The sequence below is a fragment of the Arvicola amphibius genome, chromosome 8, assembly GCF_903992535.2.
Source record: "Arvicola amphibius chromosome 8, mArvAmp1.2, whole genome shotgun sequence".
NCBI classification, from domain to species: Eukaryota; Metazoa; Chordata; class Mammalia; order Rodentia; family Cricetidae; genus Arvicola; species Arvicola amphibius.
In genome coordinates this window covers 4,674,171-4,701,384 of record NC_052054.1, presented here as the reverse complement: position 1 = coordinate 4,701,384, position 27,214 = coordinate 4,674,171, and the positions used below count along the sequence as shown (strand labels likewise).

The window sequence follows — 27,214 nt, the reverse complement described above, 5'->3', positions numbered from 1 at the left end:
AAGACATCCTTAGTCTTCAAAACTGTCCCAAGTTCAGAAGTGGCTGGGGTGTGTGCCAGCCACCATGCAAACATTCTCACAAGACGCAAATATTATTTAGTTAAATAGGTATGAATTCAGGCACTACTGTTACCGTTTGAATCCCCCCCCCCACTACACACACACACACACACACACACACACACACAAGCTCCTGTTTGGGGCACTGGTCCCCAAGGTTGTGTTGGAGGCACTTGTGCCCAGGTGATGGCCAGTGTTTCAGGGGTGGCCGTGGAGCCTGCATAGCTGTGGATAGAAGCTGGCAGAAGCAGACCACTAGAAATCATGGCTCCTCATCCCCATCATGCTCTCTGCTTCCAGATCAGCACTCCATTACATGCTCCTTCTGTGGAAAACTAAGCTGCCCCAACCATGAAGGACTGAAACCCATGAAATCATGAAGCAAAGCAAACCTCCGTTCCCTTCAGTTATTTCTGTCAGACTATCCGGCCACAACAATAAGCACATGACCAGCATGGGTGTGACGTTTATTGCATGAAAGAATGTATGGAAACATGTTAACACTTAGACAGGACTGGTATATAACACGGCAGCGTTAAATCATCGTTCTTAATAAATATTTAAAGTGGTTTGTTCAGTTGAAAATTACGGAGTGAAAGATAAACTAAGGTCCAGGACACACATGGAAGAAGTCAAATGAATCACACGGAGCACACATCTATCAACACACTGAGGAGGATGCAGATCCCGCACTGACATTAGCGGGGAGTTGACAAAAAGAAACATCTTCATCGAGCTATCCAGGTGGTGGACTGGGCAGTGGAGACCCCTCTGTCACTTCCCAAACATCTGAGAGTCATCTTCTGCATCTTCTAAATCTGCATATTCTTTAATGAGATCCCACAGAATCCTTAAAATGCACAAGACATAAATGCAATGGGTTAGAAAAAATAGACATTAAGGAGAAAAGTAAAAGTCCTAGTAAATATCCATTTTAGGACAAATCTACCCGAACTGATGATACTGAAATCAACAAGCTTTCTTTTTGGTCCTATCGACACACGAGCCTTGGCCTTGAATGCCGTGGGGCTTCTCTAGGACCTGAGGGGTACCCCCTAACCATCTTGTGGGCTAATGATACCGTGCAGATGACTCACCTTCTAGCCCATCCATTAGCCAGAGTGGAGTCTGTGCAGCCGTGACTGCCCTTGGCTGACTTCTGGCACAGCCTAAGGAGAGCGATCCAGGCTCTTACTGCACATTCCTCTACCACGCGAGAGGGAAAGTAGTCCCTGATTTCTGCCCTTCCCTACGACTACAGCCTGTCGGGACCTCATGCTAGCCAGAGATGTATGAGGAGGTACCTGAGAAGGCCGTCTTTCTACAGCAGGCAAAATAAATAAATAATAAATAAATGAGCCTCAGAGAGAAAAAAGGGCTGTTTGTCCTTTGCCTTGTAACACAGACCTGATGCCTAGAAACAGCCACTGTGGGACCCCATGAGGAAATCCACATGCATAGAAAGTTAGGGAAGCAGGACACTGCTGGGCCCAGGCCAAGGTGCATGTGTGCAGGCCAGAGGAAAACTTGTAGGGGTCACAGCCCTTTTCTGCCGTGTAGAGGTCAAGGATCAACTCAGGTTAATCAGCCTTAGGGATCAGGACATCTACCAGCTGAGCCCCATTACTGGCCCCCGTTTACTTTTGAAATTGAGAGCTTAGACGCATACAGGATGTCATTATGTTTTCATTACCATTAAGAGCCCTGCAGTCTGAGCAAAGAATGCCACGCAAAACCACATGCTACCCCCCCCCCCATACCATATTTCTGGCCTTTACCCCTGAGAATTTACCCAATCCTTTAGCTTCTTCTAGAAGAAAATGTACATGTAGATTTCTAGACCGTCAACTGATCACATGAGACAAGGCACAAGAATTTAAAGCCAGAACCCATGTAAATGCCAGCTAGGCATGAAAGCATCCCACCGGGAATCCCAGCACTCAGAAGGTGGAGAAGGACCCTTGGGGCAAGCTGCCTAATGAGACTAATCCTGTCAGTGACTTCTGGGCTCAAATGAGAGAATCTGCCTCAACAAATAAGGTGGAGTAAATGAGAAAGAATCCCCACGGTAACCTGGGGCCTCGTGTGCACATCTCCATCTGCACACACGTGTGCCCACAGATGTGTAAAGGCACATTCACACATATACACATTTCAGAACACAGTATCAATGCTTACTGCCTCTCCTCTTCGCCGATCTTACTGTTTTTTATGAGCTGCTTGACTTGGTTTTCAATAACCTGCAGAGATATGAAAAACCTCCAGTCATCTAGAACACCACGAAGTTGGTCATGCATAACGACAATAAGATAGAATCAGAACTGGTGGTTCTGCCAATTATAGGACACTAACCACACCCTGCATAGCTCAGAGGCACACACAGCCAGGGTGTGCAGAACTATGTTGTAAGCGGCAATTGTCCATGTGTGTTTGGAGTGTTCCACTCCTTGCTGGCTGTGGTGTTCATTGTTCTGATGACAAGGTGTGTGGATAAGATAGAGACGCAGTTATGATCGTCATCACAATGTAGTGTGTCTTCACTAATGCACTTGCTCACAAGAGTCCAGCTCTAGGCTGAAGTCTGCACAGCCAGACACAGCAAACACAGTAGACGGCTATTCCATAAGAAGAAAGCAGGCACTTTTGGGTGACTTATGACACAGGCAAGCACACACGTCAAGAAATTTTTCTACAGATAAACACCAGTTTGCATATTAAAAAGACATCGTACAAAAAAATAAACCATGAAAAAAAAGACATCTTACTTTTATTTTCTTCTTTAAGATTCTGTTGGTTGTTTCCAATTTTAAAGCTTCATTCTGAAAGCAAATGGTTTTAAAAGCAGTTTTAAAAGAAATGGTGAAGGCTTTATTTATGAAATTAACGAAGAATTATGAGACTGGCCTGGCTGTAAATTTAAGTGTGCTCAGTACCACATCACTTTTGAAAAAGACAATTACTCTGGTCAGGCAAGGAGGTAGGCTAACTACAGATCTTCATCTCTCCCTATGTGCCTCCAAAGCTAATCCTTTGTGGCTAAGCTTACTTTTGCCACAAAGAAAGTAAACTCCACGTGAAGTTACCTTTTTTTGAAGTAGATTGGTGATGCCAGGAGCAGATACGCCTCATTGTCATAAAAAGATACTATGTTATTAAAACATCTTATTCTGTAGTTCTCTGAAGTGTTTGAAGATGACCTGTTTATCTAAAATATGAATTTGTTTGACCTTGAAAACATACCTAATATGACTACAAGTTTGATTACAAAAGATGACTAATTACTAACCCTGTATTTCCTTATTATCCAAAACAGTTGGTAATAATAATTTTCAAGAACGAGAAATTTGTATTGAATTATTAAATGAGTTATGTAGATACAATACCTTGAACAAGAGTATAAATATATGTACAGTATGTTCTAACAAAATTAATCTCAAATTTGTACCAATATACAAAATTTGTATACAATATACAAGAGTTTAATGTAAATCATTTAAAACTAGACTAGTAGTTGCTTTTTAAAAGTAAATTCAATAATCTACCTTTTAATCTTATATCTATATCTTGGAATAATTCTAATCAAGTAAGTGAAAGACTTGTATGTTTAAACTTCAAGTCTTTGAAGAAAATATCAGAAGATGAAAAGATCTCCCATGTCCATGGATTGAATTAATATAGTAAAAATGGCCATCCTACCAAAAGCAGATTCAGTGCAATACTCATCAAATTTCCAACACAATTCTTCATAGATCTTGAAAGGACTATTCTCAGCTCCATATGGAAACACACACACACACACACACACCACGCACACACAAACAGGATAGTTAAACAAACCTAAACAATAAAAAACTGCTTGATATCTAACCATTTCTGATCTCTATTATACAACAAAGCTATAGTAATTTTTTTAAAAAAATAGCATGGTATTGGCATAAAAACAGACTTATTTATCAAGGGTATTAAATTGAAGTCCCAAACATAAACCCACACACCTATGGACACCTGATTTTTTTATAATGAAAACACAGACATACACACTGGAACAAAACGCAGCATCTTCAACAAATAGTCGTGGTTAAACCAGATGGTTGTATGTAGAAGAATGCAAATAGATTCATATTATTACCCTGAATAAAACTCAAGTCCAAGTGGATCATAGACCTCAACATAAAACCAGAAACAATTAACCTAACAGAAGAGAAAGTGGGGCAATCGCCTTGAATGCATTAGTACAGGAAAAGTCTTCCTGAACTGACAGCACAGACACTAAGATCAACAATTAATAAATGGAACCTCATGAAACTGAAAAGTTTCTACACAGCAAAGGACACCATCAATTGGACAAAATGGCTGCCTATAGAATGGGAAAAGATTTTTATCAACTATATATCTGATATATCCAAAATATATAAAGAACTAAAAAATTCTAGATATCAAGAAAATAAATAACCCATTCAAGATGTCGTACTGATATAAACAGAATTATCCAAAGAGGAAATTCAAATGATGCTCAAAGTTATGTTCAACATCTTTAGCCATCAGAGTAATGGAAATCAAAACTACTTTGAGATTTCATCTAATGCCTGTCTGCTGTGGGATAATGCTCTTGTACACCGTAAGGATTTGTCATTCCTATTGGTTTAATAAAACACTGATTGGTCAGTAGTCAGGCAGAAAATATTGGAGGAGTGACCAGACTAGGAGAATTCTGGGAAAAGGAAAGACAAAAATACAATCATTAGTCAGATGCAGAGGAAGCAAGGTGAGAATGGTTTACTGAGAAAAGGTACCAAGTCACGGGGCTAACTATTGATAAGAATTATGGATCAATTTAATGTGTAAGAGCTAGTTAATAAAGAGCCTGACTTAATAGACAAAAAAGTTTCTAACTGTTATAAGCCTCTGTGTGTTTCTTTGGGACTGAACGGCTGAGGGACCAGGTGGGACATCTACACTGTTAGAACGCCTGAGAAAAATAAAACAAATGACAGCTCATGCTGATGAGGATGTGGAGTAAGAGGAACACTTATTCATTGCCAGTGAGAGTGAAAACCTATACAGACACTCTGCAATCAATATGGCAGTTCCTCAGGAAGATCCAGACAGAGCTACCTCAAGATCCAGCTATACCACTCTTGAGCAGATCCTCAAAGGACACTTCATCCTACCACAGAGACATTAAATCAACCATGTTCATTGCTGCTCTATTCATAATCACCGGAAACTGGAAACAACCCAGATGTCCTTCAATAGAAGAGAGGACAAAGACAACCTGGTACATTTACACAATGGGGTATTACTTAACCATTAAAAAATATTAAATCATGAAATTTTCAGGTAAATGGATGGGACTAGATAAAAGGTCATCTTGAGTGAGGTAACCCAGACCCAAAAAGACAAATATGGTATATACTCACTTTTATGTGGATATTAGCTGTAAAGTCAATGATTACCATGTGACATACCATAGAGTCACAGAGACTAGGGATAAAGTAAGAGACTAAAGGAGACAGATAGATCTCCTCGGGAAAGAGAAATAGAATAGATAGTTATAGATGGGTGTGTGGGGTAGAGGGGGGTGGAAAAGAAGGGTGAGGGAGAAGGTAATTTGGGGAGAGACAGCTAAAATTAAGGGTCATGTAGTATGGAAACCTAACACAGTAGAAGCTTCCTAAAATACATACCTATATGAAAGAGACCTAAATGGAACTGACAGATAATGAGGGGAGACAAAGCACCGACTGGATATCTCTAGTCACCAATTAAAGCTTTCAATACTGAGAATGGGTTACATCTAATTAAGTTGTTGGCCAAAGGAGTACCATGGGAACCCCCAAACAACTGAAGCTGTTGCCAAGACTAGAGATTGTTCTCCACAATCTGATTGCAAAGCCCTATTGCTGAAGACAACATTTACATGACTCACTAAACACAGAGAAGTTGAGCTGGTGCCTACATAGAGCCTTCACACCTATGCACTTGTGCCTTTGGTACAGGAAGGTACTCTATACACAATCAAAGGGAAAACATAAACACTAACCCAACCACAAACCCTTTGATCTGCAATGGTATCCTTCCTGTTATATATGCTATGGCAATAGCAGCACAAAGCTTGTGGGAGTAACCAACCAACATCTGGTTTGACTTAAAGCCCACTAAGTAAGATGGAACCCATACTTGACACTGCTTGCATGACCAAGAACCTGAGATTAGATAGCCCAGGGACCTAGGGTAAGACAAAATATGACTGTTCTTTATAAAAGTATCAATAAAATGACTCCTAATGGCATTCTGCTATACTCATAGATCAATGCCTTGCTTAGCCATCATCAGAGAAGCTTCCTTTTGCAGCAAATGGGAACAAATCCCGAAAATCACAGCCAGACATGTAGAGAGTGAGAGACCCTGGAATACTCAGCCCTAAGTGGATATAACCATCAAAACCCTCCCTTTGGAGCTCAGGAAACCCCGCAGGAAGTGGAGAAACTGTAAGATCAAAGGGCAATGGAAGACACCTCTGAGTCAGCATGATCAGCCCACATAGGAAATCACAGAGCTGGAGGCTGCATGCACAGGGCATGCACAGGCCTGCACCAGTCGGAATTCTAGAGATGAAAGGTGAAGTAGGCACATTGTGCCCCCATCCCTAAGTGGACATGTGCCCCCACCCCTAACCCAGAGGTTATCTCTGATCGATGACCATTTGCAAAGGAAAGTTTAGTTTCCTTCAAGGACGTCTCACTGGGGAAACAACCTACTCTTAAGGGTGGGCCACATGCCCCGCAGTAGACAGACAACAGAAAACTCAGCAGCGTCACTGGAGGTTCCTTGCCTCACAATGCGGAGTCAGGGCTCTTGCTTTTCTTTTCTTATTTTTTCTTTTATTTATGTGATTTTTCTCTTCTTTCTCTCTTTTCTCCACAGAGCCTTTGTGTACATATCATGGCTTCCAGATTAGTGTTTTGATGGTTTCGCTGAGTGTATTAGTGAATGGGTCTCTTTTTCTTGGACTTTTCTTGGACTGTTTTTCTTCTGTTTTTTTTTTCTTTTTTTGTCCAATCCTGATGTGTTAGTTTTTGCTTTTTCTTATTATACTTTATTTCAGTATTTCCCCATAGAAGTCAATTTGTTTTCTAATGAGAGACAGAAAGGAGGTGGATCCAGATGGGAGGGGATGTAGAAGGAACTGGGGGAAGTAGAGGGAGAGGAAGCCATAATCAGAATACAGTGTATGATCTTAAAAATCTATTTTCCATTAAAGAAAAACAATAAAATAGATATTAAAATCATTAACTAAGAGACTCTATAGTGGGGAAGAGCCTGCGCGTCAAACCCTGTAGACACTGAACCCAAGAGAACTCCTCGGTTATCTGTTTGTAGAAACAAGGGGAACTATAAATGCAGAAGAAAGGAATGGGAGCAAACTTTTAACCCAGTACTTCGGAGGTAGAAGCAGGAAGATTAGGAGTTCAAGGTCATCCTTAGCTTTGAGATCACATGGGTTACATTGTACCTGTCTCAAATCAACAAAAAAGTACAAATATATTTTACTTTATGCACTTTGTTTTATTGTGCTTGAAAAATTTTGTTTCTTTTTCTTAGGAACTGAAGGTTGGTGACAAGCCTGTGTCAAGCATGTCCAATAGCCCCAGTGAGCTGCAACATGTTGTCAAGCATGTCCAATAGCCCCAGTGAGCTGCAGCATGTTGTCAAGCATGTCCAATAGCCCCAGTGAGCTGCAGCATGTTGTCAAGCATGTCCAATAGCCCCAGTGAGCTGCAGCATGTTGTCAAGCATGTCCAATAGCCCCAGTGAGCTGCAGCATGTTGTCAAGCATGTCCAATAGCCCCAGTGAGCTGCAGCATGTTGTCAAGCATGTCCAATAGCCCCAGTGAGCTTCAGCATGTTGTCAAGCATGTCCAATAGTCCCAGTGAGCTGCAGCATGTTGTCAAGCATGTCCAATAGCCCCAGTGAGCTTCAGCATGTTGTCACGCATGTCCAATAGTCCCAGTGAGCTGCAGCATGTTGTCAAACATGTCCAATAGCCCCAGTGAGCTGCAGCATGTTGTCAAGCATGTCCAATAGCCCCAGTGAGCTTCAGCATGTTGTCAAGCATGTCCAATAGCCCCAGTGAGCTTCAGCATGTTGTCAAGCATGTCCAATAGCCCCAGTAAGCTGCAGCATGTTGTCAAGCATGTCCAATAGCCCCAGTGAGCTTCAGCATGTTGTCAAGCATGTCCAATAGCCCCAGTGAGCTGCAGCATGTTGTCAAGCATGACCAATAGTCCCAGTGAGCTTCAGCATGTTGTCAAGCATGTCTAATAGCCCCGGTGAGCTGCAGCATGTTGTCAAGCATGTCCAATAGCCCCGGTGAGCTGCAGCATGCTGCACCGATGGTTTATTTTCATTGCAATCAAAACAGTGGCGCTAAGCATGCAGTTGTCTGCCATAGAATTTAACCATAAGTTTACATGCACCGAGAAGGCGAATAATTCTTGCAACCCATCTAATTGTGGTGTCTGCTTTTCGGTGGTGTCTGGAAACCATTCCACAGCATCACCCAGGTATGCTTACATCCATAAATAAGACACAAAACAGCATCAATAACTGATTGTTTATTGATCTTCCGGGTAGCTACACTGAGTAGCTACAGGAACAGAGTTCAGTTAATACCCTGCATCCCCACCCATGGTTCAGAGCAACACCACCCTTCTATGTATTTTGCAAGTCTTATTCTGCATTATAAACAAAAAGCACAGCACTGCTAAAATACATGGAGCTAGCCACAAGAGGCTACTAGGTCCCATTTCACACAAGTTCTGTGCAAGCACTCACAGGGCTCCACATACTTACGTCTCTCCTTTGTTTTTGTTTTAGCTAGGCCTTCGTTGCTCTATGTAGTCACTACACCTTTTGAAGTGAAAGTATATTTAGGACTAAGCTTTATTAGATTTTACCCTGAATCAAATTGTTTTGAGAATATCATTAAGCAAAAAAAAAAAAAAAAAAAAAAAAAAAAAGAAAGAAAGGAAGGAAGGAAGGAAGGAAAGAAAAGAAATCTTTACATGAATAATTTGCATACCTCTACACTTTTAATCCCATTCTCGGTGATATCCGACACTCTCCAATGCACCATCGTTTCTTTAATGTGTTTTTCAAGTGCTTTAATCTCATCCCATTTTTCAAAGATTTCGCATCTCCTCTTCTCAACCTTCTCAATCAGAGTGAGTTGGTTTTCATCATTTTTGTTTCTGTCAAAAGATTCTGGAGATAGTTTTGAAAACAGTTACTCTGTTTAATATCTCAACACTTGTTAAGAGTGCTGGGTGTATGATGTCATGTGCTAAGCAGTAGTGTAACTATATATGTATATGTTAGCTATATCGTATAACTCAAGCATATTAATAAAAATGAACTGTTCCAATAAATAGGGTATTCCTCTCAATGTGGTCGCATACTCTAAGTCTTGCAGTCTCCAGGCTACGTGGAAAGGGGCCGTTGTGAGTGATGAGCAGAACCTCCAGCAGGTTAGCTTTCTCACAGTGCACACTTCTGAGAAACCACATGAAAATGATGGACCAGGGGAAGGGTGCACAGCGCCCTGGGGAGACCCGTGTGAACACCATGCAGTTTGGTTCAGGTTTAAGGAGAATCTGCTAAAGACTGAGGAACTAGACGCTGAGGTAGGAGTAGGAATTGGGTAGGTGTACGGTGAGAGAGGAAAGGGGGGTGGATCAAGACACCCAGAGAAGATACTAGAAAGGCAGCTGGCAGCTCTGGAAGGCACTCACCCCATTTCTCCTTAGCAGACTGCAGTAACAGGCTCTCCACCTCCAGTTCACTTCTCAGTCTAAAAATCGATAGGAAAGCAGTCACACAACAGTAGGCCCTGCTTGGGCCTTATTGCACCTGACCATTTTATAACACAAGTCTTGTATGCGTGTGTTTATGTGCACATGTGTGTGTGTGCATGCATGTGTGCCTTCTGGTGAGTGTGCAGGTGTATGCATATATGTGCATGTTAGTGCATGTCTGTTTATGTGTGTTGGTGTATGTGTGTGCGTGCATGTGTGTGTGCTTGGCGGTGAGTGTGCGTGTATGTGTGCATTAATACATGTGTGTATGTTCATGCATGAGTGCCTGCATGTGTGTGCAAGGAATTGTGCATTATTGCATGTCTCTGTGTGTGTATATGTGTGTGCATGAATGTGGAAACATATGTGTATGACAGTGTGGATGTGCCTGTAACACACACATATTTGTGGAGGCCTGGGGTTGATGTCAGGCATCATCCTTGATCACTCTCTATACAATGAGACAGATCTCTCACTTGAACCAAAACTAAGTATTCAGCTTGTCTAGCTAGCATGCTACACCAGGGGATCCTCTGTCTCCACCTCCCACATGTGTTTCCAGGGCAACCACCATACCTAACTTGAATTTCTATGGGTGCTAGGGATCTGGATTGACTTCCTCCTGGTCTACTCCCCAGCCCCAGCCAGTGTGATTCCCCTGAGCATGGCAGCTAGGCTCAGAGCCCAAGGTAGACACATTTGGCATGGCACTCTGAAGTAGGTCCTTCCTGCCTCCCCACTTACCCCTCCTCTCTGTACCTGACACCAAGTCTAACATAGTCTACAATGTTTGGCTCCTATTGTCCTTGCAGGGTGTGTTGCCTTCTCTGGGATTCATAAATAGCAAACTTTTTTGTTTTAGGACTTGCCTGGGTCCCCCCCTCATTGTTTGATGTGATCACACCTGACTCCTCTAGTCAGGGCCTATAAGATCCTGACTATCTTCATGGTAGGAGGTGGACACAGGTCAGACTACACATGTTTAAAAGCCGGATTGTAGTGATTGGAACTGCGGGCTGCGTTCCTGCCGCCCAGCTCCTGGCCGCCCGGCTAGCTTATGCCTCAAAATAACAACACACAAATTGTATTCTTTTAAATACTGCCTGGCCCATTACTTCCAGCCTCTTACTCACATCTTGACTAACCCATATCTAATAATCTGTATAGCACCACAAAGTGGTGCCTTACCAGGTAGATTCTAGCGTACGTCCATCTTGGGCTGGAGCTTCATCGCGTCTGGCTTCTCTCTCTGAGGAGAGGCAGGGCAGTCTGTCTAACTTAGGAGAGGCGTAGCATCTTACTGATCCTTCTACCTCACTTCCTCTTCCTGTTCTGTCTACTCCACCCACCTAAGGGGCGGTCTATCAAATGGGCCAGGCAGTTTCTTTATTAGCCAATGAAATCAACTCAAACAGAAGACTCTCCCACATCATTTCCCCTTTTTCTGTTTAAACAATAAAAGAAAGGCTTTAACTTTAACATAGTAAAATTACATATAACAAAATAGTTATCAAGTAAGAATTAGTTACAATATTATATCCATTTTATCTTTTATCATAACAAAGGAAAACTTTAACTATCTATCCATTCTTCAACTCCATCAAAAATTCCAGAAGGATATAATATTACCTAAGTAAATAAGAAGTAAGCAACTTACAAAACTCTAGAAATGACAGAGACATCTTGCTGCCTGGACAGTCACCCAAAGTTCCTCTGTACCGTTGGGGCATCCATCTTCGGCCTTCAGGCCCATAGTTTCCAGCAGACGTTTCCATGAAGCAGGAAATTTCAAAGGCAGTTCAGTCAGTATCTGCTGTGTCCTGCAGAATGTCTCGCAGACTCTTTCATGAGTCAGGAACCCAAAGAGATCATCTCACCTCTAGGCAAGTTCAGCAGTCCTCTCTCTGAGGGTTCTCTGTGTCCAGTTTATGCAATAGTCCAGGCAAGAGCAGTTTCTTGCCCAAATGGCTATCAAACTCAATAAGGAGCCTCTTCGATGCCCATCTTCCTCTTGAAGTAGATTGGTGCTGCCAGGAGCAGACATGTCTCATTGTCATGAAAAACCCTAAGTTATTAAGACATTTAAAATGCAATATTCTGTAGTCTTTGGAAGATATGAAGTATGCCTATCTAACTGAAATATATCTCTATATATCTAGAAAATCTAACTAACATGACTACAAGCTTAACTATTATCAATGATTATTCATTAGCAACCTATATTTCCTAATTATACATTACATTTTTAAATGAACTACACAATCACAATACCTTAATCGTTATTAGAAATACATATACATATAACAAAATAGACCTTAAATTTCTATCAATAAGGCAAAATTTATACCAATGTAAATTATTCATATCTATATCATCTCCCCCTTTAAATGTAAAAGAACATTTATAAACAATATTTGGGAATATGGACGTAGTTATTTCTCTCCAAACTGCTTCCTGCTGAATGGGGACGCTGTTAATCAGATCTTTCATGGTGTAACCTGTGTGCCAGGTTCATCTCAGTCATCAGTTGGGTGAAGTAATTTTCTGAAGGTGTTCACAGCAACCTTTCAGGAGGGCGTGGTCTATCATACCATATTGGGATAGAAGCAATCCAACGGGTCTCATTTTCTGTAAAAATAAAAGAAACTCCTTTCCAAAGCATCATGTCCTTAGATCCAAATTGTAAAGTCAAGGTATTTTCAAAATATCTATTCTGGAATAGTTTAGCAGCATTTGTAAACAAATATCTTTTAGCAGCTGTTGCTCCTTCCTCAGCATTCAAACAATTCAAAGAGAGCATAATAGTATACAGCATCAAGATTCTTTGTATATTTTCCATCTTTGTACGGCTTTATTTCTAACCTCTATTTATTTTTACTTTTATTTTTTAACAAGTTCTCTGTATATCTTTGTCCTGGAATAACTCTGTAGACCAGGCTGTCCTTGAACTCTCAGAAATCCACTGGCCTTTGCATCCCAAGTGCTGGGATTAAAGGCGTATGCTACCACACCTAGAACTCACAGAGATCTGTCTGTCTCTGCCTCCCAGGCATTGGGATTAAAGGTGTGTGCTGCCACACCTTGAAGTCACAGAGGTCAATCTACCTCTGCCTCCCAAGTGTTGGGATTAAAGGTGTGTACCACCACAACAAACTACTTCCTCTTTTTCTTTTTTTTTTTTTTGTTTTTTACTTTTAAGAACTTTAACCTTTAGCCTGCATATATTTTTAACACAGTGTAAACCACTTAGACATTTTCTTCGACTTTGAATTTTTCTTTTACTGTATATCTCTTTTTCTGACTACATGAGTCTTTACTTTATCAAACAATATCAGTAGGACGAAAGCCGGGACTTTGGCGGCTAGATCCAGCCCATTCCCTAGCTTTCCAGCCTCATGGCAGAGGTACCACAACTCTTTGGCGGTTCAAGGTCCCTGCCAGCAAGCAAGCTGGAACAGTGTTAAACAACACTCAAAAGCTCCATAGTCAGGACCGCCTGCTTGAAAGAGTCAGAGTTTGCCCTGGTAGGATGACCCAGAAAGCCGGCATTTTAAAACAGCACAGCTTTTTTCCTGCTATGGCTGAAAACTGAAAAGCTTTTCATCAACACCATTTAAGTGTTTTGTGGCAGGACCTCTTAATGAGCTGCAGGGTTTTGCAGCTGAAGCTGAGTCAGGAAGCCTCTCTTAGATGAGAGCACTTTCTTGCCTCTAGCAAGCAGAGCAGACCTGAGAGAAACTGCTGTTATCAAGAAAGCATGCCTTACTCTATTCTTTCCCAAGCTTTCTCAGGCCTTCAGCCCCACGTTGGGCGCCATTCTGTAGTGATTGGAACTGCGGGCTGCGTTCCTGCCGCCCAGCTCCTGGCCGCCCGGCTAGCTTATGCCTCAAAATAACAACACACAAATTGTATTCTTTTAAATACTGCCTGGCCCATTACTTCCAGCCTCTTACTCACATCTTGACTAACCCATATCTAATAATCTGTATAGCACCACAAAGTGGTGCCTTACCAGGTAGATTCTAGCGTACGTCCATCTTGGGCTGGAGCTTCATCGCGTCTGGCTTCTCTCTCTGAGGAGAGGCAGGGCAGTCTGTCTAACTTAGGAGAGGCGTAGCATCTTACTGATCCTTCTACCTCACTTCCTCTTCCTGTTCTGTCTACTCCACCCACCTAAGGGGCGGTCTATCAAATGGGCCAGGCAGTTTCTTTATTAGCCAATGAAATCAACTCAAACAGAAGACTCTCCCACATCACCGGATGTGAGGGACACATGGCTACAGGGGGCACTTATACATTAGGCCAAAACCTGAAGTATCACCTGCAAGACACAATGTGACATCCACAGCCAGTTCTCCATGTCCCTGGGGAGGGCAGGAGCTATGGCAGCCAGGCTGTGAAAGAACTTTAGACCAAAGTATAGTGAGAGACAATAGCTTTCTCTCTCTGTAACACTGACAGAAAATTCAATGTTTTGCTTCTGAGGACTTTTGTTGTTGTTGTTGGATTAGTTCAGAATGGCTACAGTCTATAGTCTTTTATATGTACATTCTTAAAAATAACATGCTCTACCAATTGGTGACGTCACTCTATACAAGTGCTCAGAGAGTTTCTTAGGGTTTCTATTGCTATGAAAAGACACCATCACAACCATAGCAACTCCTATAAAGGAAAACACTAAACTGGGGTGGCTTACAGTTTCAGAGGTTTGGGCAATTAACATCATGAAACTTGGCAGCATGCAGACAGACATGGTGTTGGAGAGGGAGCCAAGTATCCTACATCTTGATTTGCAGGCAAGAGGAAGTGGTCTGTCTCACTGGGAGTGGTTTGAGCATATATGAGACCTCAAAGCCTGCCTCCACAGGGACACACCTCCTGCAACAAGGCCACACCTACTCCAACAAGGCCACACCTCTTAACAGTGCCACTCCCTTTGGGGGCCCTTTTCTTTCAAACCACCACAGAGAAATTTCAGGGTTTTCTAAGTTAAGAAAATCAGAAGGCTCTCTCTGGCCCAGCCACCCTCAGTCCAATCAAGGAGACCTTCAGAGACCTCCAAGAGGCTTGCCATGAGGTCCAGCACTTGTGGGAGAGTCTGGGTTAACAGGACATCATTGGTACAGGTTGCACATCATGCATGGCAATGAAGAAAAATGCAGATACTGTGCATCACAGTTTCAAGGTCTTGCTAAGTGTCAATGGAAACTTCACCAGCACCGTGCCACTGCTTCCTTACTTGTCATTGTGCTCCAGGGCTGCCAGGGCAGCCTGCTCGAGCTTCCTCAGCTGCTCCTTGGCTTGTTCAATGTCTGTGCTGTGCACAGGGCTCTTCTCCAATCCCTTAACTTCTGCCAGGAGCCGCTGCCAGGAGCAAGGCACACAAAGGGTAGGGTGGTTAGGGAGAGCAAAAGGCACCCTGGGCTCTTGTTCCTGTGTGGCCCAGGTTGCTCATGTGTGGCCCAGGTTTTTCATGTATGGCCCAGGTTTCTCATGTGTGGTCCAGGTTGCTCATGTGTGGCCCAGGTTGCTCATGTGTGGCCCAGCTTGCTCATGTGTGGCCCAGGTTGCTCACGTGTAGCCCAGGTTGCTCATGTGTGCCCCAGATGTCCTAAATGAGTGCACTGGGAGAGTTTGAGGAATAAGCAAAATAATACCAAAGTTTCAAGTAGAATAATCTTCACAATAGTTCAAGATTTTATCTTTCTAAGAATTCTTAAGAATGGCAGGGGCATTCATGATTTCTGTGTGGAACTGGGTTGAAGAAAGACAAAGAAGAAAGGGCTGGGTACATCATTATCAACTATTTCAAATATGTGATAGACAATCTGAATCTCCTATCATGTGAACATAAAGAAGGTGGGGCTCATGCTGGGTAACAAAGGCCTTTGCCTCATTAGGCGGTCATCTGGGCTTCGGGAATGGAAAGACAGAGAGCCCCAGAAGCTTGCCAGTTCCCTGACTTGGGTGTCTGACTGAGATGTGTGCGTGAATTTTTCTGTTCTGCCACACCTCAGAGTAAGGCCTGTGGCTGTAGGTGCTGCTCAGTCCTGATTTTGCTTAAAATGCTGATTTGATTGATTGATTGAATGTTTATGTGTATGGGGGCTTTGCCTGCATCTATGTTGCTTCACCACATGCATGTCTAGTACTTGTGGAGGTCAGAACAGGGTGTCAGATCTCCTGGAACTGAAGGCACAATGGTTGTGAACTACCATGTGGTTGTTGTGGACTGAACCTGACTCCCCTGAAAGAGCAGCCAGTGCTCCAACCTGCGGAGCTACCCCCCCCCCCCCCCGCGAGGCCTCAAAACCTATTATCACATAGCACTGAAAGTCTCAGAATACAGAACATAATGTCCATTTCTGTTTTATTAGGATGTAATTTAGAACTGACTCTGTACGCTATAGGGTATATATGTGTATATGTGTGCATGTATATATATGTATATGTACATATGTACATATTTACTTAATTAAGTGTACACACATACCATATGTATATATACATATATATATATGTATATATATATAAATTACATTTTCTACTTCACAAAATAGTGACTAATCTCAAGGTGCTAGGTTCTTGGAGCTTTTGGGCTGTCTGTCATCCCCACAGGACATTTTTCACTAGAACTAGGGTGTGCTGACCTCTACCGACCCACTGACCCTACAGAGACCATTGGGAAAAACTGTCATCAGTTACCCGAGGAGACAGAGATCTGTGCTGTGGCTCTGGGAAACAATGGGATGCTATCTCCTGGGAATCACTGCAGTGCCATTTATGCCCCTCCCTAGTCACACTGGCTGTGGTGAGGGAATGACCTCGGGCCATGTCAATGTACAGGAAAGATCTTGACCCACCATAATTTAGCTTCATATGAAGATCACCCCCTTTTTAAAAAAAACAGCTATTTTGCATGACAGAGGAACAAACAACCTGGGGCTTCCCAGGTTGAGAGTGTCGTCCTGCTCCTAAGTATGAAGCCATGAACATACAGGCTCACTCTGGACCCTTCCTGGTGGTTGCTACCTTATACTGTGCTGTGGGCTGTGAGTCCAGAAGAGCCGCCATGTAAAGTTCGTATTCATCCTGTGGGGAAAAAAAAGTCACCAGATGGACAGGCTTGTGTAGGGGGGCGGAATGCGTGGTGTGTATATACATGTGCACAGGCACCCACATGTGCACACAAGGGTCAGAGCTGACATCAGGCTTCTTCTATCACTGCCTCCCCGATGCTTGCTCACAGATTGGCCAGCAAGTCTGGGATCTTCCTATTTCTGCTTTGCCCCAGCACTGGGATTCAGATGTATGTATCATAACACTGAGATTTTATGTGAGTACAGGGTATTCAAAACCAGGTCCTGCAAGCACTTTGCCCACTGAGTTATGAACTAGCCCCAACTATTATTTTTTTGCATGCATAAATCCCACAGGTATTAAGTATTTCAGTTAAAACCACTTCAAGCACAAAGTCTAAAAATTGTGCAATGTGTTAAAACACATACACACACACACACACACGTGTGTGGGCATGTAACACTGAATTATCGTTGAAACCTACATTGACTACCAGCTACTGATCCGTTCAAGATGCTGTTGGAAAGCATCCTGACACACATCCAGCCATGCTGTCCTTTGCCATGTGTCAATCTGAGAGCTGCGGAAGGGGAGGTGGCAAGAGCCCCGGGCAATAAGCGGCACACAGCCATCACTATCCACCCCTTGTCCTCGGGGAAATCAGAGCACAGCACAGGCCTTGTGGTGGTTGGAATGAGATCATCCCCACAGGCTCGTGTATTTGAACACATGGGCCTGAGTTGGTGGTACTTTGAGGAAGGTAATGGAGCCTTTAGTTGGTGACGCCTCAGGGGAAGAAGGCAGCCACTGAAGGCAGGCTTTAAGTATGTATATCCTGGCTCAAGTTTCTATTATTTCCCTCCACTTCCTGTGCATGACAGTGTGGCGGACATCCATGTGTTTCCTGTCTGTAGCTATGACTTCTCACCACCACGATGGGCTCTAGCCCCCTGAAACTCAAGCTAAAATAAAGACGTTCTACCCTACCTCGCTCGTAGCCTGGGCATTTTATTTTAGCACAATGGCAGAAAATTAACACAGGCTTTATGCAACTTGACTTCAACCTGGATCCCACACAGCTACTTTCATGGGAAAAATCACAAGGTCTAAGAGCCTCGTTCTGAAAGTGCACTTGCTGTGCTGTTCTGACTTCATAGTTGGGAAGCTGTGGTGGGCAATCACTGGTCTAAGCAGCAAGTTAATCAGTGCTTGCTTCTCTCGGCTCCCATGACGGACAGGACAGGAAGCAGATCCCCTGGCTAATGACTTCCTCTGTGGAACTGTGTAATTTCTGTGAGGCCTGAGACCTCTCACGAATGCAGCTTCTCCTGCATAGCTCTCAACCACAATGAGGAGAATGCCCCTTGTTACCTTAACCTCTTTAAGGAGGTCCCCGAAGATCAAAGAGCTGTTGCAAATATCCTCAAAGATTTCCCCAAAGACCTGCAACCGGTTGAATTGCTGAGGATTGCAAGTGCATATCTTCTCAAGCTCCTGGAAGGAAGACACACAGTCAGTCCCTAAAGGCGGTGGGGTCTCCATGTTCTTCTCAGAATGGTTTGTCCTTCTGAGGGTATGGTTGGAAAGGGCGATCCAGATGCTGGACTCTGCAGAGCGGGTGGCAAATCAGGGAGCCTCTGATCGCCTCCCACAGTTGCTCAGAGCCTGGCCACTCGTGTGCATTTGCGTCTGCTCATTTTCTCTCTCCACCTCTGCCTCCTGCACTCTGAAGTTCATCTTCTACCCCCTTCCCCGTCCCTTCCTTTTCTCACAGAATTCTCGTCCCTAACACCAGGCTCTAGCTCTCTGACACATAGATGGCTCTTCTCTCCCCTCCTGCCTTGAATTCTTGCTCACAGTGTGCTGCCCTGGTCAATAAGGTTCCCTCTCAGCCCACAGTCCCTTCACACATCACAGCCCCCACCAGCATGCCCCATCACTCCTAACCCAATAGCATTTGTATCAACTCTTGCCCAGGCTCTTTCCACCCATCTTCCACAGGCGGTTAGTACCTTGGATACAGTGTTTCCAAAGCTGTCCCCACCCATCACTGGATATTGCTGATCATGAAATTTACCTCCAGCCTACTTTTGTCAAATGTCACCTTCCTCCCCATCACCTTAATTCTTATTGACCTTCCTGGGTATTAGGTGCATCAGCCACTTTGTTGCATTCTGCCTGAACAAGTAACTGGAGTTCATCGGGTTGAGTCTGGGCCTATGAGGGTCTCTAAACTTTAGCCCCATGTTGAGCGCATGAGCCCCACTCCCCTTACCTCCTTCAGTTTGTTCTCGTGGTTCACAGCCACTTTGCTCCCTGTGAAATCATTCTTCAGGAGATCTTCCTTTGCCAACACTTCTTTCTGGAAGCTACGGAACTTGTTGTATCTGTCAGCTTTTGTTATACCAGCTAGATAGGAGCTGACATAGCGGTACACATCCCTGCCTGGGGGAGACTTGTAGCACTGGCGACTGGATGTCACCTCTGGGTATTTGAGCACTTTCATCTCAGGCAGCCTGAGCTCCTCCTTCCTGTGTCTTTCCCGAGAGAACACGTGTCTTTCCCTTACTTCGTCCTCCTCCTCGTCCTCTGAAAACTTCAAGGCGACACCCTCTTTGGAAGCATGGGAAGTGATCACATGTGGGTTCAAATACCGGAACAGCTGCGAGTTTTGGCTGTCATTGGGATGCAGGGCTGTGTTGATGGTGAAGTAAGTCCATGCGTCTTTCATCTTTGCTAACTGTTTGTCTCTGGACACAGAGGGTGGGAAGACCCTGGTTTGCTCCCTTGGCCGGTTTGCATTGCGCCAGTGCTGGGCAATAGTCTGGGGTGGCTTATAAAGTTTGTTGGGGTTCAGGTGTCCAGAGGTGTAGACATAGACATCATCCTTGTGATCCTCCTGGAGTCGGGTGAGGAGCTCCCTCAGGTTGCACAGAGTCTTAACACCATGTGTCTCACAGTGCTTCCACTTCAGGTAAACTGCTCGGGAGAGAAAGCACAACCATGAGCCCCTCCTGCAGCCACTGGGAAGGTCTTCAGAGAGGACAAGATCAGTCCTTGTAAGTCAAACACACCTGTGGCCACCTCAGGTGTAGCTGAGGACAAAGAACACATAGGTGAGCCGCAGGGGCTCTTATCAACACAAAATTCACAACCCTCTAAGGGCAACATGATGGGTAGTTTTAATTGTCAATGTAACACAGTAAAATCACCCATGAAGGGAATCTCAAGAAGGGAGGCTTCAGATCAGGTTGGCCGTGAGGTCATGTTTGTCCTAGGTTGTCTTTATGACCTTAACTGATGTGGGAAGAACCAACCCACTACAGGCAGCACCAATCCCTACGCTCAGTGCCCCAGATGGTGCAGGCATAGAGAAAGCACAAAGGACAAGAAAGTCATTTGCATTCTTTCTCCTTTGCTCTTGACTGTGGTGCAAAGTGACTAGCTGTTTGAAGTTCCTGCCCCCTTGGTTTTCAGTGGTGTGATGGACTGGTGCCTGGAATCGTAAGCCTGGCAAACCTTTTAGCTGCTAAACTTGTTTTTGTTGGGTATTTTTTATCAAAGAAATGAAAGGAGGAGCACCAACCAGAAAGGAGGTGAAGTGCTTTGACGTGACACAGTGTTGCTTACGAGTATAAGCAAAACTACTCTTAGAAGGCAATTTTCACGTGAGGTTCTAATTTTCCTTGGCAAGGATGAAAGGGTCACCTCTAAATGTGATTCATAAGGCATGCCAGGGAATAGACAGGGGTTGCTTATTTGTTTGATTCTTTCTCCCCTCCGATTACCAAAGTGGTGTTTCTCAACCTGTGAGTTGTGACCCCTAAAAATCGAATGACCTTTTCACGGGGGTGCCTAAGACTGTCTGAAAACACAGATGTTTACATTACAGTTCATACAGTAGCAAAATTACAGTTATAGAGTAGCAAGGAAGATCATTTTATGGTTGGGGGTCCCCCCAGCATAAGGAACTATATTAAAGAGTCATGGCATTAGAAAGGTTGAGAACGCTACTCTAGAGACTATCAAGGTCCATGCACCCAGCCCCTGTTGACTGACCTGCCCTTCAGTTCTTCCTCTCCTGTGCCCGTGTTGACAAGTTCTGCTCCTTATGCTTTGGCAGAAAGACTCTGAGACACCACGGTCTGGGGAGCCTGGACTCCATGCAGTCCTAACTATGTGGATACAGACCTATTACCTTATCACTCTGAACTAGTGTGTTCTTCCTCTGAAAATGAGGCTAATCATCTCACATAATACAGCCAGTAAACAGCCCGCCAATAGTCCCTTCTCTTGTTTAATGTTCCTTTACAAATTCACAAGTAGAGGTGTATACAGATCTGTAAGGCATCCACCACAAGGGCAGAGTCCACAGATGTCTCTAAAACCAAGGCATTGACTTCTGGGAAGGTCCTGGAGGATAAATAATCAAGCATCACCCCTTCAGTAACGTTGAGGCTTCTCTTGTCCCCAAGCCATAAAGATCCAAGCTCCAGGTGGTGGGTCAGGCCTGCCTTAGACTTGAGGGGCCTCACTCTAAGCAGGCCAGGATGGACCAAGAGCCATCTCTTGTCATAGCTGGGAGTCCTCAAGATGAGTCCATCTGTGAATAGCTGTATCGCCATCACAAGGAGGGCTGCTGAGATGCTTATGGGAGCCTTCCAGGTCCAGCCTTCCAGGGCAGAGCTGGTTGTTAAGCACAGCTCTCCACCAGATGTTAGACTGTTCTTGTTGTATGACTGACGACCTGAGCAAAGGGAGGCAGAAAGATTGGGGACTTCAGGACCTGTGCTAGGTGCAGTTCCATCTATGTGCCCAGTCCTGATCTAAAAGCATCACCTAAAAGTTCAGGGTACATCCTGAGAACAGAAGGCCAGCAGTGATTCAGCTGTTTCATAGTAACCAGAGTGTGTCAGACAAGCCCCAGAGCTCCAAGCTCCAAGTCCTGTGTTCTAGCCTAACTCACAGGTCTGGGACCCAGGGCTGGAAGCCTCAGGGAATTTCACTCCCAGACATTGGCAGAATCTACTTCTGTACACACGCGCGCGCGCGCACACACACACACACACACACACACACACACACACACACACACACACACACCAGTGGTCCGGTAGCTCTCCCCTCTGGAGATCAACCATTTTTTACTCAGAAACCCTGCATCTCTGACTGGCTAATGGCTTCCCACCCTTTGTTTCTAGTCAATAGGCTCCCAGGATGCTACATTGTCTTGGGACCTTAGGACATGGGACCATCACCAAAGCTCCTCCTTCTCAGACCCGAGAGTGATGCCTGGGGGTCACACCGGGTACCTAAGAAGCTCTGGCCATCTCAGAATTCTGTCTCTTTGGGAATGTGGTCAAACCCAGATCCCAGCCACCCTAGCATAGCCCAGTGTGAAAGTGACCCATGCTCCTCCTTCCTGTGTGGATGGTAACAGCTGAATATTGAAACAAACACTTCTGAGAGTGAAATTTTTAAGATTTTACCCAGTACTACAAAGAAATTCCCTTGACTGACAAAATATTAATGTGACTTCCAAAACTGATAGTCCTGAACTTCCTCCAAAGTATGAACACAAAAATTAGGAAAGAAAAATGACCCCTACTGTGGGAAATGGGAGTGCAGGGGTTCCCGATGCTACAAAACCATTCTTCTGTTAGTTTATGTCCAGAAAAGACTCAAAACCACCAAAGCCACCAGCGAGTTCTTTCTGCTAGAACAACCTTCCTAATGCTGCGACCCTTGAATACAGTTCCTCAGGTTGTGGTGACTATGAACCATAAAATCATTTTTGCTGCTACTCCATAACTAATTTTCTGTTATGAACTGTAATATAAATATCTGATATGCAGGCGGTCTTAGGAGACCCCTGTAAAAAGGTCGTTCACCCCCCAAAGGGGTCTTGACCCACAGGTCGAGAACTGCTCACTTAGCTTGTGTTTCCCCTGACTTGCAGTGATAGTTGACAAATCCAGGCGCCATTCTCTCTATCAGGGTCTTACCCTGCCTACCACATGTTCTGTCTGCCTGTGTGAAGTCAGCAGCCTCCTGACTAAAGACACAAGCAGTGGGCACCTCCCACCATCTCTGCCCAACTCCCAAAGACTCGAATGCTTGAACTGCTCTTCGGGAAGCGCAGACTCCTCACAAATGATCTGAAAACAAGCTGGCTTTGAGGGAAAACAAGAGGACTTTTTGAACGCTCTTTAATGAGGACAACATAGCACTGGGTCGTTAGATACGGCGTCAGCTCAGTTAAATACCCTCTATATCTTTATCATTTTTTCTTTTTCTTTTTTTCTTGCCAAGATGCAAATAATAGCCTTTAGTGTGAAGATTATATTAATTTAGAGCGTTTTACTCAATCTAATCAGCTCCTGATTTTATTTCCATTCTCACGAGCAGCGTTTGGACGAGCTCTGTGGACTAAGAGGAGAAAGCACTTGGGACACTGTGAACTCAGAACTGTGTTCCGTGGTCACTGAGGGCGGGACTGCAAGTGGGTGAGTGTAGTGGACACTTACGTCTACACAAAAACAAAATGGAGGCCTTCCTGCTCCCTGTCCTGACATAGGATGTGCTGACAGCAACATGCTGGGATCAGGTGATCCACACCAATCAGGAGCAGAGGCTCAAAGGTCTGCAAAGACAAGAAAAGCCTCAGCAGGGTCATACAAACCCAGGCTCCAAAAGACTCAGCAGACGCTGGTCTCCAATGTACCTCAGCACATAAAAGCCATGCACACATTCTAGCAACAAGAGATCCTGTGAGGCCCGGACTTTGCAGACTCCACTTTAAAAAGGATGCTTCATCTTAAGCCATACAGTGACCAGGGACTGACTTCATTTCCAGGAACATGCTGCGATAGCGGAATTTAAATGATACCCTAGAAATAGCCAGATAAGGAGCAGGGTCATAGAACTTATGGGGGTCCAGATGTTTTCTGCAGACACCCTTGTCCTTGCAGACATCCTGACAGCAATTTGTGGTCCTTTGTTAACAGTCTGCACCCAAAGTTTGGCCAATGGTTGCAGAAATCATCTTACTCTGTACCCCCTTCAACCAATCCCAAGACCCCAAAACATGTGTCCGTCCACCCTGATTGTGGCAGTTCTCCTTTCCCTGGGCACGGGGTCTCCCTTTCTCCTCACCCACTGTGTTGGTGTGCTGGAAGAGCGTGGTCCAGACTTGAGTTTGTTAAACAAAGACCCTCATGCACTTTGCTTCGGTACTTGCTCCACGGATTCACTTGGGATTCAGTGGCACGGGCATAACAGCTCTTTGGGTGACCACGTCTCACCAAATCACTTGCCGATAGCCCGACTCTGTATGTATTGAATGTCCCACACCCCCTGACCTGACTAAGCACAACTGTGGCTGTGCCTATGCCTCTGACGCCTTCAAGGACACCTGTAGTGGAGCCAGCAGCCACTCACCGTCCTTCCCACCAGTGGGTGTGGACGTGGGGGTCTGCTGGGCACCGGGCCTTCAGACTGGTAACCTCCTTGGTGCTACCACCTCTACCAACTGTCCACGAGTGAACTCTGACTCTGGATGTTGGTGTCATCATGTAGAGCAAAATTGTTAGGTTGTTAGATTTATTTCATGTGAATTGTTTCCCTCTTTTATTATGTGTTCAAGGAATTTAACCTTTGGAAAAGACATCTGACTGTCCGTTTTTTCTGTGACCTGTTGTGTTCCAAGACAGCAGTGTGGTACAGAAAGTTTCTCTGAGCTCAACTTTAAAGAAAGCAAACACTGAACTAGTGAGTCCCTCCATCCGCTTCCCTCCAGGGCACTGTACATACTAACACACCCATGTAGACCTTCACACACATCCCACAACATAACATGTACACCTTCACACGCATCCCACAACACAACACAGACACCATGGGATGGTTACTTTTGATTTTAACCTTGACACAGCCTAGACTCCCTGAAGGAACCCTCAAGAGTTGTCTAGATGAGGTTGCCCCGTGGCTATGCCCTGAGGGGTTTCCTTAAATGGGTTACTTGAGGTGGAGAGACCCACCCTGTTTCTTGGGCTGGACTCTAGACTGAATGAAGTCATGTGTCCTTTGCTCCTGGTTGTGGACAGAAATGACCAACTTCTTCAAGCTTCGGAAGGGGCAATGTGCCTCTGGGTCCAAGCAAAGCATCCTGATCCAGGAGCTGACCTTCGGCCAGCAGAAGGGTTCCTACTTTCAAACCCACTTCTGAGAAACAGGCTTTCCCAGGAAATCAATCATCACCTAAGCCAGGCAAGCACACAAAAATGGAGACAGACAACTTACAGTCAGGTTCCAGATCCTTAGCCATCGCCCCTCCAGTCACCAGTTGGGAGTCAAGGCTGCAGTTTCCATGGGAACAATCAACATTCTTAGCCCCTCCTCTACAATGTAGCTGTGGGGCCTGGCCACAGGGTGGCAGGAGAACCAAGATTTCCCATGGCTCCTCTGCCAGGCCTGCGAGTATTGCCAGGGAGCACAGGAAGGATGCTCACTGGCTTAACTTTTCAAAACAAAACATTCTTTGGATTTTACAGCAACTAAGCAGACTTATTATGGAGCCTAGGGACAAAAGGTGATTCTTCCCTGTGGTGTCCCAGATGAATGTGCCCCTGCTATGGTCCTTGGTTTAGCCCAGAGCGCTGTGAACACTAAAACAACCCTGGGCTGTGGTGTACTGAATATGTGATGGTGCCACCAATGGAGATTCTGGACTTCTGTTGACTTACTCAAGGCTGTCCAGGGAGGAAAGAACTCTGATTTGCACCCTCCACCCACCTCTATCACCTCTTTTTTATTCTCCAGCCAGAAAGAATTCTTCCAAGTCATGACAGCCATGCTGCCCCTTAGGTGACAAAATCAGAATATCAAGGGTTGGATACCTGCCAGGCCTTAAGAAGACAGCAAAACCCCAACTCTCTCCTACTATTTAAAATAGTCTGTCAAAGTGATTGAAGAAGTATATTCAATTATCTGTGCAATCTGTCAAAACTAAACTGGATTTTTCTGGACGCAAATCCCTGGTTTACTCGTGTTGTTCTATGTTCTTCCTCTGTGTGATGCTGGGGGCCCTCTGAAGGCTGAGGGATAGGAGGACCAGACACACCTGGGCTCTCCCAGGGAGGCGCCTCCTTAGCAGCAGTATCTATGCCTGCACTGTGGAAAGCCAGGAGAGCAGAGGTGCTTCTGCTCGCCCCCATCCCCACGGTGACCTATGCTCTTAACCTATGACCTCAGCAGTGAATCCTGACCCAGAGCCAGCACTGTGGAAAAGCGACTGCGAGGTGCTTCTCAGTTGTCAAGATCTGGTGTGCAAGGGAACAACTTACCTCGGAGACAAATGTCCTACCACAGAGCAACAGTCACCAACCACACACCCCTAGCCTAGCTAGCGGCAGAGTCGGGGTGTGGGATGTGTGCATGTGCCTGTGTGGAACCACAGAGAAAGCCAGCCCCTGCCAGACAGGACAAGAGGGTGGGCGGGCGTAGTAGACATGGCCGTCTGCCTCGTCTTTGGTTCCTGTGGCTGTCATCAACACTGCCGCCAAAAGCAAGCTGGGGAGGAAGTCATTGCTTTCAGTTCACAACGCTCAGGTCCCACTCTGTCCCCCAAGGAAGTTGGAACTCAAGCTGGGCAGGAGCCTGGATGTAGGAGGCGATGTGGAGGCCACGGAGGAGTACTGCTTACTGGCTTGCTTCCTTCCCATGGCTTGCTCAGTCTGATTTAATATACACTCCGGACCATCTACACGGGGGTAGTACCACCCATAGTGGGCTGGACCTTCTCACATCGGTCGGTCATTAATCAAGAAAACATCCTACAGACTTGCCTACAAGTCAATTCTTAAGACGTTTTCTAAGTTATCTTCCCAGATAACTCTGGCTTGTGTCAAGTCACCAAAAGACTAACAAGCAAAGGCCCTGACAAGATCAAGAAGCAGTAGACTTCATGTTTCTACAGAGAGGCTATCCCCTGGCCCCTCTACAGAGACAGAGCATTTGACCAGCTGTGTTTGGGGCAGCTGGGTTGTCTCCCAGTCAAGCAAGTGTCTGTGGGAAGAAGATCGGGGGCAGCCACTCAAAGCATCTGTCGTCTTCCCCACAAACAAGAGAGCAAACTCGAGAGATGATATTTTAAAAACTTTGTATTCAATTATTCACACCAAAGAATATCCATTAAAATTATGAACATTTCTAAATA

The 27,214-nt window shown here is 44.8% G+C and overlaps 1 protein-coding gene across 1 annotated transcript; it reads right to left on the bottom strand.

Moving 5' to 3' along the window:
• Nucleotides 1-834: 834 nt before the first annotated feature.
• C8H6orf118 (chromosome 8 C6orf118 homolog) lies at nucleotides 835-26,213 on the bottom strand. Its single transcript, XM_038341085.2, has 11 exons — nucleotides 26,120-26,213; nucleotides 25,300-25,470; nucleotides 19,274-19,977; nucleotides 18,370-18,492; nucleotides 16,951-17,010; nucleotides 15,158-15,282; nucleotides 9,856-9,914; nucleotides 9,147-9,328; nucleotides 2,826-2,879; nucleotides 2,239-2,300; nucleotides 835-910 (listed from the first exon to the last, which is right to left on the bottom strand). Exons 1-11 carry the CDS (start codon nucleotides 26,211-26,213, stop codon nucleotides 835-837), a joined length of 1,710 nt encoding a protein of 569 aa, XP_038197013.2.
• Nucleotides 26,214-27,214: the final 1,001 nt, after the last annotated feature.

Coding starts and splice junctions, on each gene's coding strand:
- C8H6orf118 (XM_038341085.2), bottom strand. CDS start 26,213: ATGGGGGCGAGCAGAAGCACCTCTGCTCTCCTGGCTTTCCACAGTGCA. Junction 25,471..26,119: donor GCCTCCCTGGGAGAGCCCAG/GTGTGTCTGGTC, acceptor CAATACTCGCAG/GCCTGGCAGAGGAGCCATGG. Junction 9,329..9,855: donor GTCTGCTAAGGAGAAATGGG/GTGAGTGCCTTC, acceptor AACTATCTCCAG/AATCTTTTGACAGAAACAAA.